Source organism: Saccopteryx leptura, chromosome 3 (genome assembly GCF_036850995.1).
Source record: "Saccopteryx leptura isolate mSacLep1 chromosome 3, mSacLep1_pri_phased_curated, whole genome shotgun sequence".
Lineage (NCBI taxonomy): Eukaryota > Metazoa > Chordata > Mammalia > Chiroptera > Emballonuridae > Saccopteryx > Saccopteryx leptura.
The window spans coordinates 159,623,643-159,641,748 of record NC_089505.1 but is presented as its reverse complement, the minus strand read 5'-3'; the positions used below and the strand labels follow the sequence as shown (position 1 = coordinate 159,641,748).

The 18,106-nt window shown below is 41.3% G+C and overlaps 1 protein-coding gene and 1 non-coding gene across 10 annotated transcripts in view; both read left to right on the top strand.

The window, feature by feature from the left end:
• Nucleotides 1-1,416, top strand: part of SSX2IP (SSX family member 2 interacting protein) — a 45,174-nt gene extending 43,758 nt beyond the window's left edge. For all 9 annotated transcript variants that reach the window (XM_066376677.1, XM_066376681.1, XM_066376676.1 and 6 more), the window contains one exon: nt 649-1,416. In XM_066376677.1, coding sequence (XP_066232774.1) covers nt 649-766 — 118 coding nt within the window. In that variant the 3' untranslated portion in view covers nt 767-1,416. The remainder of the gene's footprint in view (nt 1-648) is intronic.
• A 246-nt stretch (nt 1,417-1,662) lies between these two features.
• Nucleotides 1,663-1,738, top strand: TRNAP-AGG (transfer RNA proline (anticodon AGG)). The gene has a single exon. It is a non-coding gene; the product is annotated as a tRNA-Pro (tRNA).
• The last annotated feature ends 16,368 nt before the right edge of the window (nt 1,739-18,106 follow it).

The following is an 18,106-nucleotide window of genomic DNA, read 5'->3' as shown; positions in this document are numbered from 1 at the left end:
GTATTGCTACTAACTGCTCATTTTGGTATATTCCTCTGTCTCAAGTCGTTAAAGCATTTTCTAAGATACAATATCAATTCTGTTGCTATACATTAACTCACTTAGTTTTTATCCCAACCTTATGAGATAGTTACTGATATTATTTTGATATTATTTCTGTTTTACAACTGCAGAGGAACAGGGAAGTTTAAGTTGCCAAAATGACATAGTGCGTGGTCCAGCTGGGGTCTGGAGTCTTAGCCACTTCTATAGGCACTCACTCATTAATTATCTGTGTAGGAGAGTGCATGGGTAGATGAAACCGTGCGTGAACAAATGGACACGTACTGAAAGAAATTATAAAGAGATGAGAAAATAGTATCAACAAGATGGGGACATGGGAAACGTTAGCTTTCAAAATTCACGTTTTCTGCTTTAGTTGGGCAGCTACATGTAAGTTAGACTAAAGCAATAAGTAAAATAAATAGATGGATAACATGGCAGTGGTAATTAGGACATTTTGAAAGACTTCTTTGGTTTTGATCAGTGTGTGCCAAAATTTGCTTAGCATGGGACAAGGGAGCAGTCAGCCTTTAGACACTGAGGCATATCTAAAATATAAAAGGAGGAGGAGATGATTATTCAGATCTGCCTTTCTTTCCCCAACAGTTCAGTCAGTGTGCTGAATATAACTCCTGAAGAGTCGAAACCAAATCAGGTGGGAAGAGAATGCAGATCAGAGACGGAGCGTGGCAGCAAGCCCTGGATCACAGGAAGGTTGATGTAGTGGATGCTCCTTGACCTCCACAAATTCTCATGTACAAAAAGATGACTTACTTACCTTATACATGTGAACTGGAATTGTTTTCATCAACATAGTCTTCAAATTTCACATCTCATTTGAAACAGGGTGTGCCATAAAGTCAATCATCTCTAATAATTTAAAATGGTCTGAGTTGTTTGTTTGGACTTCCTGTTCCTCCCCCAAAGAGCTAAAATGTTAAACCTATTTAAAGAGATACAAAGGTTTGGATATGTATTTTTAGTAACAGAAGCATCTGGTTCTGTGAATAAAGGAATGTACAGATGTTTGGATGGAAACAAAAGCACTAGAATGAGTTTCCTCCTAGAGGTTAAAAATAGCACTTTTAGGAAACTGATTGTTATAAATGTTTTAATTTTGTCCAGTATATAGTGGGGATTGAGAGTTTAGCCTTTACTTGAATGTATACTGTAGATTTTTAACAAAACAAGTTCTATATTTATTATGTTTAGTGTGATTTGAAATTTTCTCTGTCTTAAAGTGGAATTTATGAATGTTTTGTATATAGATATATATGACTGTTAAGAGGCTTTAAGATTTAAAAATTTACACTTCCATAATTATAGTATTTTATGCCAATAAAATTTTTATTAGTGGTATTTAGTTTACAGGTGCATTAGAGCCATTGCCACTTAGTATGTTTAAGAATTTTTTGAACCCATTTGAGCAATAAATACTCAAAAGCTATTCCATGAAGCCTAGTTCTTTAGATAATTAAAATGACTAACATACATTTTTGAAACTTCTACAGCATTAGAATTTTTTTATATATGTAGGATAAAAGAGTATTGATTATAGGGTAATAGAGGTAAAACAACAAAAGTACCTTTGAATAAAGCAATTTAAGAATATTGGCTCAAGCCCTGGCCGGTTGGCTCAGCGGTAGAGCATCGGCCTAGGGTGCGGAGGACCCGGGTTCGATTCCCGGCCAGGGCACACAGGAGAAGCGCCCATTTGCTTCTCCACCCCTCCGCCGCGCTTTCCTCTCTCTCTCTTCCCCTCCCGCAGCCAAGGCTCCATTGGAGCAAAGATGGCCCGGGCGCTGGGGATGGCTCCTTGGCCTCTGCCTCAGGCACTAGAGTGGCTCTGGTCGCAATATGGCGACGTCCAGGATGGGCAGAGCATCGCCCGCTTCGCCCCTGGTGGGCGTGCCGGGTGGATCCCGGTCGGGCGCATGCGGGAGTCTGTCTGACTGTCTCTCCCTGTTTCCAGCTTCAGAAAAATGAAAAAAAAAAAAAAAAAAGAATATTGGCTCAAGATATTTGGACAGTAGAAGATATTAATATATTTAAGGTATTTGGATGGTGATCTTTCTTTACCAGCGAGGTACCAGTACCATAACAGCTGTACCAGGTAAGGCAGGGGTCCCCAAACTACGGCCCGCGCATGCGGCCCCCTGAGGCCGTTTATCCGGCCCCCACCGCACTTCCGGAAGGGGCACCTCTTTCATTGGTGGTCAGTGAGAGGAGCATAGTTCCCATTGAAATACTGGTCAGTTTGTTGATTTAAATTTACTTGTTCTTTATTTTAAATATTGTATTTGTTCTTATTTTGTTTTTTTACTTTAAAATAAGATATGTGCAGTGTGCATAGGGATTTGTTCATAGTTTTTTTTATAGTCTGGCCCTCCAAAGGTCTGAGGGACAGTGAACTGGCCCCCTGTGTAAAAAGTTTGGGGACCCCTGAGGCAAGGCTTTGTATAGTCGTCGGTCATTTTCTAATAATTTTCCAAAGAGGTATTTGCCACTAATATTAAGGAGATGTGACAATGTAAAGCATCAGATTTTATAATCCACATGTACTCTGGACAGACTAGTGTCATATCATTTTTGGAATTGTTTGCATGTTTCTTCATGTATGTTGTTATTGATAGTAGTAATAATACATGCAGACCAGGCTCTTTCCCGAATTTTCATCCAAAAGTCTTTAGTGCCTAATCTTACTTGTCTCTGTACTCAGGAGCCTGCACAGATTCCACCTGTGCTGAATGTTGTAGTTTAGGCCCAGGTTCTAGCAGTTCAGCCTCTTACATGTAATCACCCTGTGTGCTGTTCCATTTAAATGAGTCATATTTTTTAAAAATATATATTTTTGTCACTCATTCACTGTCCCTCTCTTTGGAATTGTGTAGCAGCAGCTAATTTTTCCAAGTTAATAGGATATCATCAAGTACCTTTCAAGGTTAATGTAACTATTCATGAGAAAGTGGCCACATCTAATTTCAAAAGATCTAACTTTTGAACAAAAGTAAATTAGTCACTACAATCGCTCAAGGCATTGTCATTTTTTTACCATTTAAAATATTAGAAACATTTTAGAGATAATACCATATTCCAAAGGAAAGAACAGCTGGGATATAATTTTCTTGCTATTGAGCAATACTGCGATCAAAGAAAAGCAATCAAATTTTTAGTCTGTGATACATTTGTCAAGAATTTCTTTCCAAGGGTTTCCATGAGATACTTTGCCAGAAATAAACATTATAACTTTTACAGGAAGTCTCTTACTTTAGGGAATATTGTATTCTGTGACAATGGATTTGTACAAAGCAGCATCTGTATTTTGTTATGTTTCCATTTCAGTATTGGTTGAATTCTCATATCGGAAAGCAAATTCCTTGAGACTTACCTTAAAATCTATTCTAAGGTGTGAGAAAACAGTAAAATGAAAGCCAGGTTCATTGTATAATTTGATAAAAATTCATTTGATAAAAGTCAGTATAAATCTGCTCGAAGTGTGTTTTACTTAACAGAGTTGATTTTGCTGGACTCTACCTAACAACTCCAAAATTACTCCTAGGATTTTGATTCCCTTCCCTTTCGAGGTATTTGCAGTGTACTAATAACAGTTGCAGGGCCGTCTGACCTTTCGCCGTGATTAGACGATGGTGCCATAGAGTACTTTTGCATGAGTCCTCCTGATGTTCTTAAATGTTTTTTTGTTTTTCAGTAGGTAAATCTGAAATATTTTGTACCAAGTTGTGTTTACATGGCATATCCATTTTGAATTTTCAAAGCATGAAAGTGGCAAAGAAAATTTAAGAGAAAAACTTGATTTCCTACTCTTAAATTTTTATATCTTCAATTTATGATGAGAAAATTAATTGAATAATCATGGCAGAAAATTAAGCTTAAAATTTTACTTAATAGATAGGTGTTTCCTTGTAGAAGAATGTATTAAATGTTTAGATTCATAGAACAGTCCACAGCAAATTGTTTTCCCCATAGTGTAATTAGAATAGTATTGTTACAGTCCTGGCCAGTTGGCTCAGTGGTAGAGCATCAGCCAGGCGGTAGAAGTCCAGGGTTCAATTCCCAGTCAGGGCACACAGGAGAAGCTTCTCCCCTCTTGCTTCTTTCTCTCCCTCTTCTCCATACCTGCAGCCAAGGCTCCATTAGAACAAGTCAGCCTCTGGCACTTGAGGATGGCTCCATGGCCTCCACCTCAGGCACTAAAAAAATGGCTTCTTGCAACGGAGCAAGGGCCCCAGATGGGCAGAGCATCGCCCCCTAGTTGGCTTGCCAGGTAGATCCCGATTGGGGCACATGCAGGAGTCTCTCTATGCCTCCCCTCCTTTCACTAAGATAAAAAAAAGACTACTATTGTTACTTAGAGTTCCATTTTGCCTACCTTATTGGACTTGTTCGTAGGCTAGTAATAACATGGTTTTTGTGGGAAAATGTATTCCACGGTATGTGAGGAGGAGGAAAGTGCTTTGGAATCCAGTCCTGACCTGTGGTGGAGCAGGAGAGACTGCAGGGTGTTACTCCCAGGACACTGAGCTAGCAGGCCCCTCGTGCGATTGCTTTGTTGTAATATTTTCAAAGTTGCCTAATGTAAATCATGGTCTTAATTCTAGACTGGATTTAAAGTAAGTATGGGTTGTGGAATTACAGATTTTCTGTGTGTTGGTCCTTCATTCTTTCAGTCTTACAATAACCATTTCTAAAGAGCCTGCTGTATGTCGGGACCTATTTCTGTATTCTGGTCCGTGGGGATTGGAAGACATGAGCACACTGCCTGCCACTGCGGTCTCGGAGTTGAACGGAAGACCAGCTCTATAAATAAACCTAAATTGTAATAACAATGATAAATGCTATTCAGACATTCAGTGTCTTAACACTTGGATTGATCTGCTCCAGGACTTTATAACAGTGACCAAGCTAGGCTCCCATCCCCCTTACTCTTTGCATTCTTTCCTCTGGGAAGTGCTAGAGAATTGATATATTATTGTTTTGCTACATTTTGTTTTTCTGTTTTCTAGAAAACATTGACCCGCAAAGCAGTATAAGATTTTGTGCCACAAAAACGTGTATTATCTAGTAGAAAAAGTATTTACAAAGTTTGGGACCATGTAGATAAGGATAATAAAATAGGTTATTCTAGTCATTTTTCTAAATAGTGTTTTTTTTTGGGGGGGTTGAGTGTAAAAGTGGAGTAGACTATTGATTAAATTATTTGATTTAGATAAAAAGTTTCACTTGACTGGTTAAGATTTTTAATTTTTTTTTTTTTTTCCCTGAAGCTGGAAACGGGGAGAGACAGACAGACTCCCGCATGCGCCCGACCGGGATCTACCCAGCACGCCCACCAGGGGGCGATGCTCTGCCCCTCCGGGGCGTCGCTCTGCCGCGACCAGAGCCACTCTAGCGCCTGGGGCAGAGGCCAAGGAGCCATCCCCAGCGCCCGGGCCATCTTTGCTCCAATGGAGCCTTGGCTGCGGGAGGGGAAGAGAGAGACAGAGAGGAAGGAAGGGGGGGGGGGTGGAGAAGCAAATGGGCGCTTCTCCTATGTGCCCTGGCCAGAAATCGAACCCGGGTCCCCCGCACGCCAGGCCGACGCTCTACCGCTGAGCCAACCGGCCAGGGCCAGATTTTTAAATTTTTTAACATTTACAAATAACTGGTTCAGAGGTCTTAGGAGTTACTGTAATGCCAGTAATACATAATAATCCTCAATATTCATATATTTTAGTTCAGGAATATACCCAATATGATGCTTAATACACATTAAGCACACAATATTTGTTAATGAGAAATATAAAATATTAATAAGAAATAGCAAATCACTTAATTGGCATAAACACTATACATTTTATGTCAAAATCCTAAAACTTTTCTCAGGAGGGTAGGAACTTTTGGGTATATCTCTGTAGCATTGTTCCCTGCACAGAGGATGAGGGTGGAATACAGCAGGTACAAATAAACACAAGATTGGTGTGGCTCAATATGAAAGTCTAATTCTTACACATGAAATATCCAGCATGGATTGGGCAGTCTTCCACCATCGTGATGCCATCTGGAACCCAAGGCCCCCAATGTCAAACTGGGGAAAGAACCATCTGGCAGACGATGTTGGATATTGAGGACCTGACCTGAAACATGGCTTCCATCTTCATTGCTTCACCAAGAACTTGGGCCTCCAGCCCCAGCCTCACTACCAGCAAGACTGGGAGATAGAGAAAGCATAGCTATTTGATCAAAGTTGGTGTTTGATGTTTCATCCAGTCAGTTGCTTATTTAAAAAACAGTAAAACAGTACTCTATGCAAGGGATTTATTATTAAAGACTTCAAATATTAAGTTTTAGAAGGAATGTATTTAAGACTCCTCTAACTTTTTCATAATAGGAAGTTTTAAAATGTTCAAATGGTTTTACAGTTACTAAAGTATCTTGGAGTGCACAGAACACACATTTCCTTTTGATCCAATAGCCCTGTGAGAGATTATTAACCTTATTTTTAGAGCTGGTAACAGACTCAGGTGGTAAGTGATGGACCTAAGGTCCCATAACTAGTCAGTGGTAAAATCAGAACTTAAAACCAAATCTGATTTCTACATTTCTAACTTGTTCCAGACTGCTACAGTGCCTTTTAGTATGGCTTTTTAAGCGAAATTGTTCTATTTTTAACCCCTAATCTGCTATGCTATCATCTGCATTAAAGGTATTTATCATTTGGTCCATGGGGAAGACAGCCTTGTTTTGTGATGGTTACTGTGGCAATCCTATTCAGAATTAGACCTCTGCCCTTTAAAGACGAGGGCATTAAGGCTCTCGCTGAAATAGCTAGTTTAATAGCAAATATACTCCAAAGGCCACTGAGTGATCCTGGATCCACCTGGGCAATCAGCTTTTCCGGCCTGGTCTCATTCACTGTGTGCTCCATGTCCCTCTGTGATGACAGTCACAGGGACCACAGACACTTCGTTCTGTACAAAGGTCCAGTAGCTTTTTGCGGATATTTCATCGTGAAATGTTAAAGTAGTGTAATTACGTAATGTGTATGAATATTTTTACTCAATTAAAGAAGAGCTGCTTGCAGGATGTGAGATTTTCTAGTTTCCTTGCAGTGTCTACAGTACTCTGTTTTCTTATTTCTGGTCTTTAAGACAGTTTCATTACTGAGTACAGTGCTCCATTGAAAGCAAACCATGCCCATACCAGGGCACTGATCAGGAAAACGTAGACTGCATATTCCTGAAAGTTCTTAGACTGGTATCTGACAACCTGCCCTCCATTCCAGTTTGGATCCAATTCTGTATAAAATCTGATGTCCAAACTGAGGTGGAAATTGTTCACCCAGCTAGGGGTGGGGTCAGACTGCTAGTTCTTAGTCCCTAAGTATAGTTATTAGTTCATTGTAATGTAATTTATTTACTCCAAATACCTTAAGATTTTTTTCTTTTGTAATTCTCAGTCTGGAACTGACTCCGAGTAATCTTTTTTAACTTTTACTAGTAAGAGGGTCAGTGAAATGCACTTCTGAAAGAGTTGTCCGGGAATTGCCCAGGAGTTCTTGCTATTGCATCCACTCCTTTTTTTTAGTGCTTTTGTAAAATATTAACTTAATTTTTTTAGTTTTTTTTTTTTTTTACACCTATCATTCTTACCTTGAAAACTAATTGATAGATTATTTTTGGTAATTTCATTTTTTTAAAGCACAGTATTAATAATGAAATCTCTATCTCAGTGAAATCAAACTGCTCATCCCCTCACCCCCAAACACTACCTTTGTTCTAGGTTTAGTCCCCTAAGGAGAAATACCCATCAACAACTAGTCACACAAGCCTTGGCATGTAAATTCTAGGAGATTATTTTGATCTTAAAGAAACCATGAAAAACTTTAACTGGAATTTGACAATTTAGCTTTGACGCTTTACTTCTGACGCACTATATTTTAGTCAGTGAAATTTTTGAGTTGTGCCTCCAACTCTCCCCTCTACATCTTGTGGTTTTTACTGTACAATTTTGCACAACATGGTGATTTTTAGAACATATGTTGTGTGAAAGCTGAACTGATAGAGTAGCCTTTCTTCTCCCCATTTATAACTGCTGGATAGCTTTGTGGAATTCCATGCCAGCATACCCAATCTACCCATCTGTAACACTGCTCTTTGCAGGGCTGAAATTTACCAACTCTCAAGTAGCTGTCTAAAATACATTGAGCCCTTGCTGTGTGCCATTTACCACACTAAGCCGTAATAAGCAGTGTCTTCTAGCAACTCTAGGTAGGAGCTATGCTTATACTGACTTTACAGATAAAGAAACTGAAGCAAGGAAAGGTAAAGAAACTTGTCCGGTGTCACACAGCTAATATGTGATGGAGCTGATATTTCAACACAGGGATTGTATGGGAATTATGGCATATTCTCTCCTTAATTTGTTAAACTTCGATTTTCTTTAATACCAACTGAAATGGCCTTAACGTCTATACAGTTTTCCCTGATCCTGTAAGCCGGCAGTCGCCTCTCTGTCCTCAGAATTGAACTATCTCCTTTTATTCATTTAGCAAATGTTTATTGAGTACCTATTAGGATTGCAATTCTAGACGCTGGGGTTATAACACTAAAGGTGACTTGGCCATTGTCATGGAATCTAGCAATCTGCTGGGGGAAATAAGTAAATGAACAATTTAAGGCTGTTAGATAAATACCTCAATAGAGGGGCTAGAATTCTCTGAAGAGCAGAAAACAGAAGCAGCATCTTAAACTGGGGGTGGGGGGTCAGAGAGGATATTTGAGCTATATATTGAAGAGTAAACATTCCAGGTATAGGGAATGGAACAGTCAAGATCAGAGGTGTAAAACCATATGACCTTCAGGGAAAATACAAATGGTTCTGTTTGCACAGAGTGAAGAGTATAGGTGATCCCTGGGTGAGATCGGCACGGGGTAGGATTAAAGGGCCTCAGACACAAGGGATTTTTAATTTACCATGAAGGCTTGGTGATTCTATTGAATAATTCAAGTACAAATGCGTCACAAGACTGTTGCCTTTCCTTGTAAGAGCACCGTGGGCATTCCCTGTTAAAGGATGTATTATGAACGCTTTAATTGTGCATGCATGTGGCATAGCATGTATCACAATTCTAATTTCCAGATGGAAGCAATATGGAGAATTTCTGGAAGGAAAACAGATCGAGACCAGGTTGCAGTGATCCAAGTGAGAAGTGATTGTGAGGAGGGGCTGGAATTACAAGGCAAATCTGATTAGATGTGGGAGTGATGTTAACACCAATCAGGCTGAACTTGGCCAGGTAATGGTGCGTGATAGAGTGTAAGCAGGACAGCTTTGGGGGTCTGAGCTGGAAAGTTAACTCAGCAGACCTGGGTTGCCTGCACATTACTCCCAAGAGAGTTCTGTCTTTAGAACTGGCCTTTGGCTGGCCCCTCGGAAACGACCTCTGAACCTTGGAATATTCCGCCTGAAAGGAGTGGTTTTGTATGCCTGAAGTCTTGGGCCATACTGTACAACGTTGTTTATCCTCACAAGGTTACTTACAATGAAAGCCTGTTTTCTCCCTGTTGGGCTGGCATCTGAGTAGCCGAGGTCTGTCACATGGGAGTTTCACACCTATATGAGTAACTCCCAATAAAACCCTGGACACCAAGGTTTGGGTGAGCTTCCCTGGTTGGCAACACTTTGCGTGTATTGTCACACATTGTTATGACTCCATTAGGAGAGGACACCTGGAAGCTTGTGCTTGGTTCCCCCTGTGCCTTTGCAGTTAGGCCATGCGCCTTTTCCCTTTGCTAGTTTTTAATCCATGTTCTTTTGCCACAATAAATCATGGCCATGAATATTAACAGTTTTTCTGAGCTTTCCCTAGTGAATCATTAGGGTGGTCCTGGGAACCAGTGGGGGCTGGGCTCAATAGTGAGTTCTGGGAATTGACACATAAGTGGTTATTGAAGCTATGGGCATCATGAAGTCAAAAGGACAACAGCTTAACAAGCAGAAGGTAATAGCAGACTTGGATTTAACTGGCATTTAAAAGGTAGATGTAGAAGCAGATGAGCCAGGATTTTGAGAGTGAATATCAAGAAGTTATTCATCTTGAGGCAGGAGAGAATTTCAAGTAAGTTCAGGCAAAAAGGTTGATTTCATTAAAAAAAAAACAAATCTACAGCAAAAGCTAATTTTTTTAAGTCATTTCATATTCAGTAATAGTAAAAGTGTTTCCTCCTCAGAAAAATTTCACTCTTGGCCCTGAGCTCAAATAATCACAATAAAACATTATCCTACCAAGCCATCAAACTGGTGTGTGGAAAGTTGGTATATTCTGCTCCTATTTCTTACAAACATTCACAGAATTGATGATGGTTAAGTTCACGAGAATTAAGAAAATCACCATTGGACCCATTGGTTCAACGACACCTATAGTATCATACATAACAGATCTGAATAGATTCAAATCTTTCTGTACAGTATCAGCTGTTCCACACACTTTTCCCACTATCAGTTGTAATACATTGTTGCAAATTCTACTCCAGATTGTACTGAATTAGTGTTTTCTCAGTGTCTTTGAAAATATTCTGCCTGACCTGCGGTGGTGCAGCAGATAGAGCAACAACCTGAAATGCTGTGATCACCAGTTTGAAACCCGGGCTTGCCCTGTCAAGGCGCATACAAGAAGTAACTACTACGAGTGGATGCTTCCTGCTCCCCCCCCCCATCCCTGCCTATCTCTCTCTCTCTCTCCTCTCTCTAAAATCAATTAACTAAAATCTTTTAAAAAAATTTTTTTAAAAGAAAAGGCTCGTCTTCAGTTCCATGACAGTGATTGACATAGGTTAATTCTTCTGTCACCTCAAACCTGCCATTGACTCCTCAGAAAACCACAAATGGCCATATCAGTAATAGCTGCTGACTCATCAAGAGCCTTAGTTTTTTAAATTGATTACTGATGTTCTTGGCTTCTAGGGCAGGGGTCCCCAAACTTTTTACACAGGGAGCCAGCTCACTGTCCCTCAGACCATTGAAAGGCCGGAATATAAAAAAAACTATGAACAAATCCCCATGCACACTGCACATATCTTATTTTAAAGTAAAAAAATAAAACGGGAACAAATACAGTATTTAAAATAAAGAACAAGTAAATTAAATTTAAATCAACAAACTGACCAGTATTTCAAATGGGAACTATGCTTCTTTCACTGACCACCAATGAAAGCGGTGCCCCTTCTGGAAGTGCGGTGGGGGCGGATAAATGGCCTCAGGGGGCCGCATGCGGCCCGCGGGCTGTAGTTTGGGGACCCCTGTTCTAGAGTAACTATTCTTGCCAAAAAGCTGATAGTCTTAAACAGGTTCATTTCTTCAGCTGCAGTGATTAAAATCTTTTAACTCGCCATCAGTAAATAGTTTTTCTCGCCTGGCTAACAAATGAACTTCTTGGAAACCTAGCTTGGCTGTACCCTCATTTTCAATTTTTATTTTTATGAAGAAATTCTGCTACAATAAGATACTCCATTTTAAATTTTCTAATTTTTCGGACCACTGCTTTCTCGTGTTGGAAATACTGTGATGAGTGCTTATCTAGCAATGTCAACATACATGGTATTCTTCCAACACAGCTATAGTGTCATTGCATAATAAAACCATTCTTTGATATCTAGCTTGATATCCAAATTCCACCGTACCTCAAGAGTACAATATTCAAAGTCCACTCCTCTTCTTGTTTGGTCACAATGGGTATGCACAGGTTATAAAAAGAATTTCAAAATGTCACTGTAAGGTGAAACCTGTAGCGCTTGAAATATTGTCACATTACAACTGCAATTTATAAGTCGCAGTTGTAACTGAGCAGCAGCAGTTAACAGCGACAAGGCATCACATACCGTTCCTGTCACCTCTCCTCAGCTCTGCCGCCATCTGAGATGAATGCCGTCATAGACTATGTAAATGAATTAAAGTGATTGTGTTAGTATAAACCTTTAGTTGTGGTCTCCAAAATAGAAGTTCATGCCTTTTTTTTTTTTTTTTTTTTTAGATTTTATGTATTGATTTTTAGAGAGAGGAGAGGAGAGAGAAAAAGGGGGAAGAAGCTGGAAGCATCAACTCATAGTAGTTGCTTCGTATATGTCCCCTGACCAAGCAAGCCCAGAGCTTCCACCCAGCCACTTCAGGGTTCCAGGCCGACTCTTTATCCACAGTGCCACCTCAGGTCAGGCCTCATGCAATTTTTTGTTTCTCATGCAATTTTATTGGCCTCAAAATAATCTTCTGAGGAGACAGTCATGGATTTGACCAGGTATGGGATCACCATCCCAGCGGCTAGGCTGGTCCTCCAAGGGCATAGCTAGCAGTCTCAGTCCCCTATAGCCAAGTCATGTGTGTATAAATGATGAAAACTCTTTTAAAAGTATTGTAGGCAAAAGGAGAATTTAGCAACTTGTATAACCATAGGAAGAGCATTATCATTTTGTCCCAAAAGAAGAAGATGCCAATCTGTAGTTGAAAATACAGGGTAAAGGGTCCATCCCACCAGGAGAAGGTATTGACAAGGCCTGTGGAGGTGGTTGGACCCTGGGCCCGGGGGTGGACTAAAGCCTCATAGCATCTGAGCAGAAACACAATCCCATGGACCAAGCCAGTGGTCACCATCCACAGCTAGGCAAGAGATTAGTTATAAGAAAGCATAAATGCTTATGAATGAATTTCCTTTTTAAATGTTAGAGGAAATTAAAGCTTTTTCCTATTTTCATTCCACATACTTGCATTTTGTTCAGTTTCTTGACAGCAAAAGAAAGGTGTGGACTAATCCCTAGCATGTAAGGGTGTGTGCTGTGCACTTGAATGTCACCAGGTGAGGCCTGGTAGAAAAACACTAGACTGGGCAGCAAGGTTGCTATCAAGAGAAGACCCACTGCAGTGGTCTGTCATCAGGCCCAGAGCTCACCATCCCGGAGATCATGAGGACCGCAGTGTATAAAAATCTACAGCCTACTTACCAGTGGGCTCGCAGGCTAGCTATGGCTGTCGGTGTTGGTCAGGTTTGCTGGATGACTCTCAACCTAGAGGTGGAAGTTTATCACTTCTGCTTCAAAATCACAGAATATTCTTCCCATTGAGGTTTGGAAAGTCCTGTTTAAAAAGTTTCTCCTGGCCTGCATTTTTTTTTCCTGGAGCTGCTCAGAAAATGGTTTGTCTATTCCTCAAGAAGTAAAAGTCATCCTCCAAGAAAGTGGTCCTCAGAAAGAAGTACATTTCTGAGCTCCTCACAGCCAGGACTTGGGAATGCATTGAGTGCAGTCGGTCCTCCGTATCCATAGATTCAACCACCTGCAGATGCGGAAGGCCAGCTCTATGCACCGGTCCATGCCATTTTACATACGGGACTCGAGGGTATCTGAGGGAAGTCTCTGAAACCCATCCCCATGGATATGGTGGGATGATCGTACTTCCTTTCTGGAAGCTGCCTGTGCCTTTGACCTCTTGGCCTTCTCTTTCTAACTCACTCCAGGGAAGTACAGAGAGAAGAAGGAGAACAGTGGGCTGATGGCAGGAGTGATGGAACCCTGACAGTTCTGCCTTCAAACCCGATCTCTTGTTCTGCCGGAATGTAGAGAGAAGACGGGGGCTCTCTCTCCTTAGTCACCCATGCAGAAATTATATCCACAAAGTTGAGGGAAATTTCAGAAGATAAATTACCGTGTTATATAATTGATTCAATGTAATATCTGGGGAACTAGAGGAAGCTAGCCTTGGCTCAGTTTGGTGCACCATTTTCTGGGAGCCTAATTTCCTCCCCTCTTCCCCTGGAAGGATGATACTTCATGATGTCCTTGTGGCAGCAGAGTTCTCTCTCCCGGCTGTCACCAGTGGCAGGCAGAGGGGCAGCCAGGAAAGGGAGCTCTCTTAGTAGCCTGCAGGGAAGGGCTGTTGCCCCAGGATCCTGCAGGGTGGCTCAGGCTTCATTCCCAGGACCTGGGTGTCAGAACTGGTCCTTAATCTTGTGGTCATAGGGACAGGAGCCGCAGCCTGCAGGATTCACCCCTGAACAAACGGAGCACTTGGGTGAGGAATAAGAATGCTGATTGTCCTCCTCTGCTCCTGGGAACTTGCTTGTATTTCCCTTTCACAGACGCGACTTCATCCTAATGTAAAAACTCTCACTTCAGGTGAACCACTGACATAAACAGGCAAAAATATAATCTCCAATCGGTTTCCAAAAGAACTCCTAGAGTCTATTTTTATTCCCAGGGCATTGCATTGTCACCTTTTCTGTTCCCCAAAGTCATCTCTAAATGCTTCTGTTTCTTGTTTGCAAGTTTGGAGGGCTTCTCTTCTTCTGACCATGTGCTAACAGGAAGGATGAGATTCTCCTGCATTTGAGTCTGTACTGTATGAGCAGCCAACATGTGCACAAATAAGCGTACGGCAAGTCACAAACTATGTGACTTAATGGAAAAATTCTTACTGGTGTCTCAGCCTGGTCAAAATTAGATGGCCATCCTCTGTGGGCTCAAGTGTACCAATCCAAGTCTTACAGACTGTTTTTGTGCCCTTACCCAGCTCAGGGCTTAGTTTCTGAAAATGACCAAGAAAGCTGCAGTCTGCAGAACAGAACATGTTTAATGTCTAACCAGTCATTCAATATTTATAAAGGTTCAGGTCAGAGCATCTCTACAAGCAGTCCTTGAGAGAGGAAATCATCCTACCTGTTCTAAAAAAATATAGAATCTTAATTTTAAGTGACTCGTGTAACATAGAAGCAGCCTATTAAGTTCTCTGTTTTGAAATTCCAGTGTTAAACATTTTTGAACAGCTTCTAACTGAGCATGTTCAGCTCTGTTACGGCATGTGAAGAGCATTATTAAAAAGATTCTGAATAAAGAAAGAACGATGGGCTCATTCTTCCACTACTGAACATTTTAGAGCAGAATCTGAGACACTCTACCTCTTCCTCTGTGTCTCTTGCTTGGGGATGAGAAATAGAGTGAACCAGTAAGATGAAATCACTATAGGCAAGTTGCTAAATTACTCCAATCAAGTAAGTTGAGATATGAAAAGATCCTATTCTTGTTTTAACTAACCTGGCAATCTAAACTTTTGAACTTTCCAGTCTTATATCAATGCCTGGCTATACTCCAAACTTCCAGATAACTCTCTGATGACTCCCTGAAAAACTGAGGAAAAAAACATTTACATATCTGGACCACCAGTCACCTAGAGAGTGACCCTAGAACAATCCAGAGACTAAGAATGAAGGACTAATTCTTCCCAAGAATGTACTTTTTACTGTAAGTAGCTCTGGTCTTCTCTCTTCTTCAAACTGCCAACTTATGAGATATCCAAACTTGTAGAGAATTTTTAAAAGTTTATTTGAGCCAAACTGATGACAATTTCTGGGAAGCCAAATTTCAATGGATTGAGAAAATACTCTGAAGGGTGGTAGTTTCACAGCTTATTTTATACATTAGAATTAAAGTGGGAGATGTAAGGGAGGTTATATGAAGTCCACTAGTGACAGATTAAGGAGACAGGAAAAAGTAAAGAGAGAGAATCTCTGAGATTGGATAAAGAATAAAACAGCCACATACTTCTATGACATTGGTGCGTATAGAATAGTTCACATTTACAGCACACAGAAATGGTAGGTGGGGAACAAGGTTACTGTGAGGGGTTTTATGGCCTTGCGCTCGGTGGGAGGTTGTGTCCTGAGGGGTCTGGAAAAGGAGATTGCTCTGACATATCAAAGGTATGTTATCTTAGATGAAAAAAGACAATGGACAGGCTCACTTAAGGTAAAGATAGACCTTTGTCAGGGAAGTTGTAGGCCTAGGACATGACCCGCTTTTAGTTAGGCATTTTTATGTCAGACCATCTATGTAGTCATTTTGAGTCTCTGAGTTTGCAGAGCCCACCATGGAGGCCTCCAATGAGTTTACTGGGTTTAGGATGCGGCCCCTTTTTCATCCATAGAACCTACTCACACAGCTAGAGGTGAATTATGGTAGGTCGAGGCCCCAGGCATGAAAGAAAATATTGGGCCCCTTAAAAAAAAGAGAGAGAGACAGGGAAAATAAAAACACATGTTAACTATATTTTTAAATAAATAAAAAATATTATGTACTATTAATGTTAAAATTGCACATATGAAACCAAACTTGGTGTCATTAGAAATAAATGTAAAGTTGGGGTTTTGCGGGGCTCTTCAGAAGTTGGAGCCCGGGGCTTGCGCCTGGTGTGTTCGCCATTAAATCCACCTCTGCACACGGCTAATAGGGCGATCCTGGTAAAACATATCTTAGTTTTTAATCTATCTTCTTATTAAACCTATGTGATAGTATCTTACTACCAGTAAGACACAGTTCAAACTACCTGACCTAGCCCAAGGTCTTTGTCTGGTTCCTGTTCACCCCAGTGTCTACCTGTCCACACCTGACACTACCCCCCCATCCTGTGGAGAGACTACGGACTGTTCCCCAATTCACATTCCCTCCTTCCTGATTAAAACAATAATTGTTCATTACATTTCCTAGTTTTTCTTGCTGCTAGATGAGGCCAGGTGACAAACTATAAGAATTGAAATATGCAATATAGTTAGAGAATAAAGACTATAGAACTATAGTCTAAGTCTATGGAATATAAACGAAGTATTATCTAAGAGATTCCAAGGACTTATCATAGGAGGGAGCTGACATACATCCTCTGCCTTTTCTGCTGCTCCTCCTACATCCTACAGCCTGGGACACAGATGTGGTGGCCGGCTTCCTTCGCACCATCAAGGTCAGGGACAAACCCAGGGGAGGGAGGACAGCGAGCTGGGGGTGCCAGGCGGCAGCACCCACAGCCCTGACTCCTACCTCCGAAATTTCCTGTGAGAAATTAACTCCTAACATGGTTAAGCCACTGTTCCTCTGAGGCTCTGTCCCTTACTGCTGAGTCCAATCCTGACAGACATAGAATTTGGTACCAGACAGAGGACAGAGCAGGTGACTCCGTGCTTGTCCTTTCTTTATGCTCCTAAGGACTCAAGAAGTCAGCCAACCTCATGGTCTTGGACTTTTTCACTCTTGCATTACATTTTTAGTACCACAGCCGCGTGGCCTAACAATATTTTGCTTTTCATAGATACTTTTTCCCCTCAGGTGACTGTAAATCATTTAAATGACTGTTCTGGTTCCTGTAAAGGGAATCTGATGAACAGAATTACACCCAGAATGACTGCTTCAAGGCATTCCGGAAATGAAGCTTCAGTTCCAGTCCTCAGGGCAGGCAGGCCCCTGGGGATGGGCTGGAGTGAGTCCTGTGGGTCTGACACGCCTCCACCCAGCCTCAAGGGCAGCTCTTGCCTTTGCAGCCTTGCCAGGATGTTCCTGCCTCCTTCACATCATCTCTGCTCCTTCTGCCTTGCGTCTTCCTCTCTCCTTCGCTTCCCTGCCAGTGAGCTTATGCTTATCTTTCAAGACCCAAATGCTGCCCTTGACAGAGCAGACCGCCCTGCCTGCCCGAGCTAAGTAGCTAGCCCTCTGACTGTTGCTCAGTAAGTGTCCTGAGGTGACTCATGCTGGTTTACAGATACCCCTTCTCTGCTGAAATGTGGTTGCTCCATGGCCAGATTACGTGTCTGTCATTGTATCTGTGCCCACCTCTGCATCCTATTTGTATTCTCAGTTTGGCACAGAGCAGGAGCTAAGAAAATGTTTGCTGAACTAGTGAATATTGATAATGGCTCCAAACAAAACTACCTCCTGTCTCAGACTGTAGGGTTAAGAGTACCAGCTCCGGAACTGATCTGCCTGTGTGTGAATCTCTGCTCTGCCACAGACCAACTAGGGACACGCAGGCATGTTATGTAACCCTCTGTGCCTTAGTTTCCATTGCTGGTAAATGAGTTTAATAACATCAATGTAGTGTTGGGAACATTAGATAACACAGTCCATGTGAAGCACTTAGCACAGCACCCAGCGGACAGACAGAATTCAACATCAGCTATCATCATTTCATAGCTGCTAATTTCTTGCATGCTCTTCATGGTCCCTTTTTTTCTCTGCTCTCTCTGTACGTTTATTTTATTTAT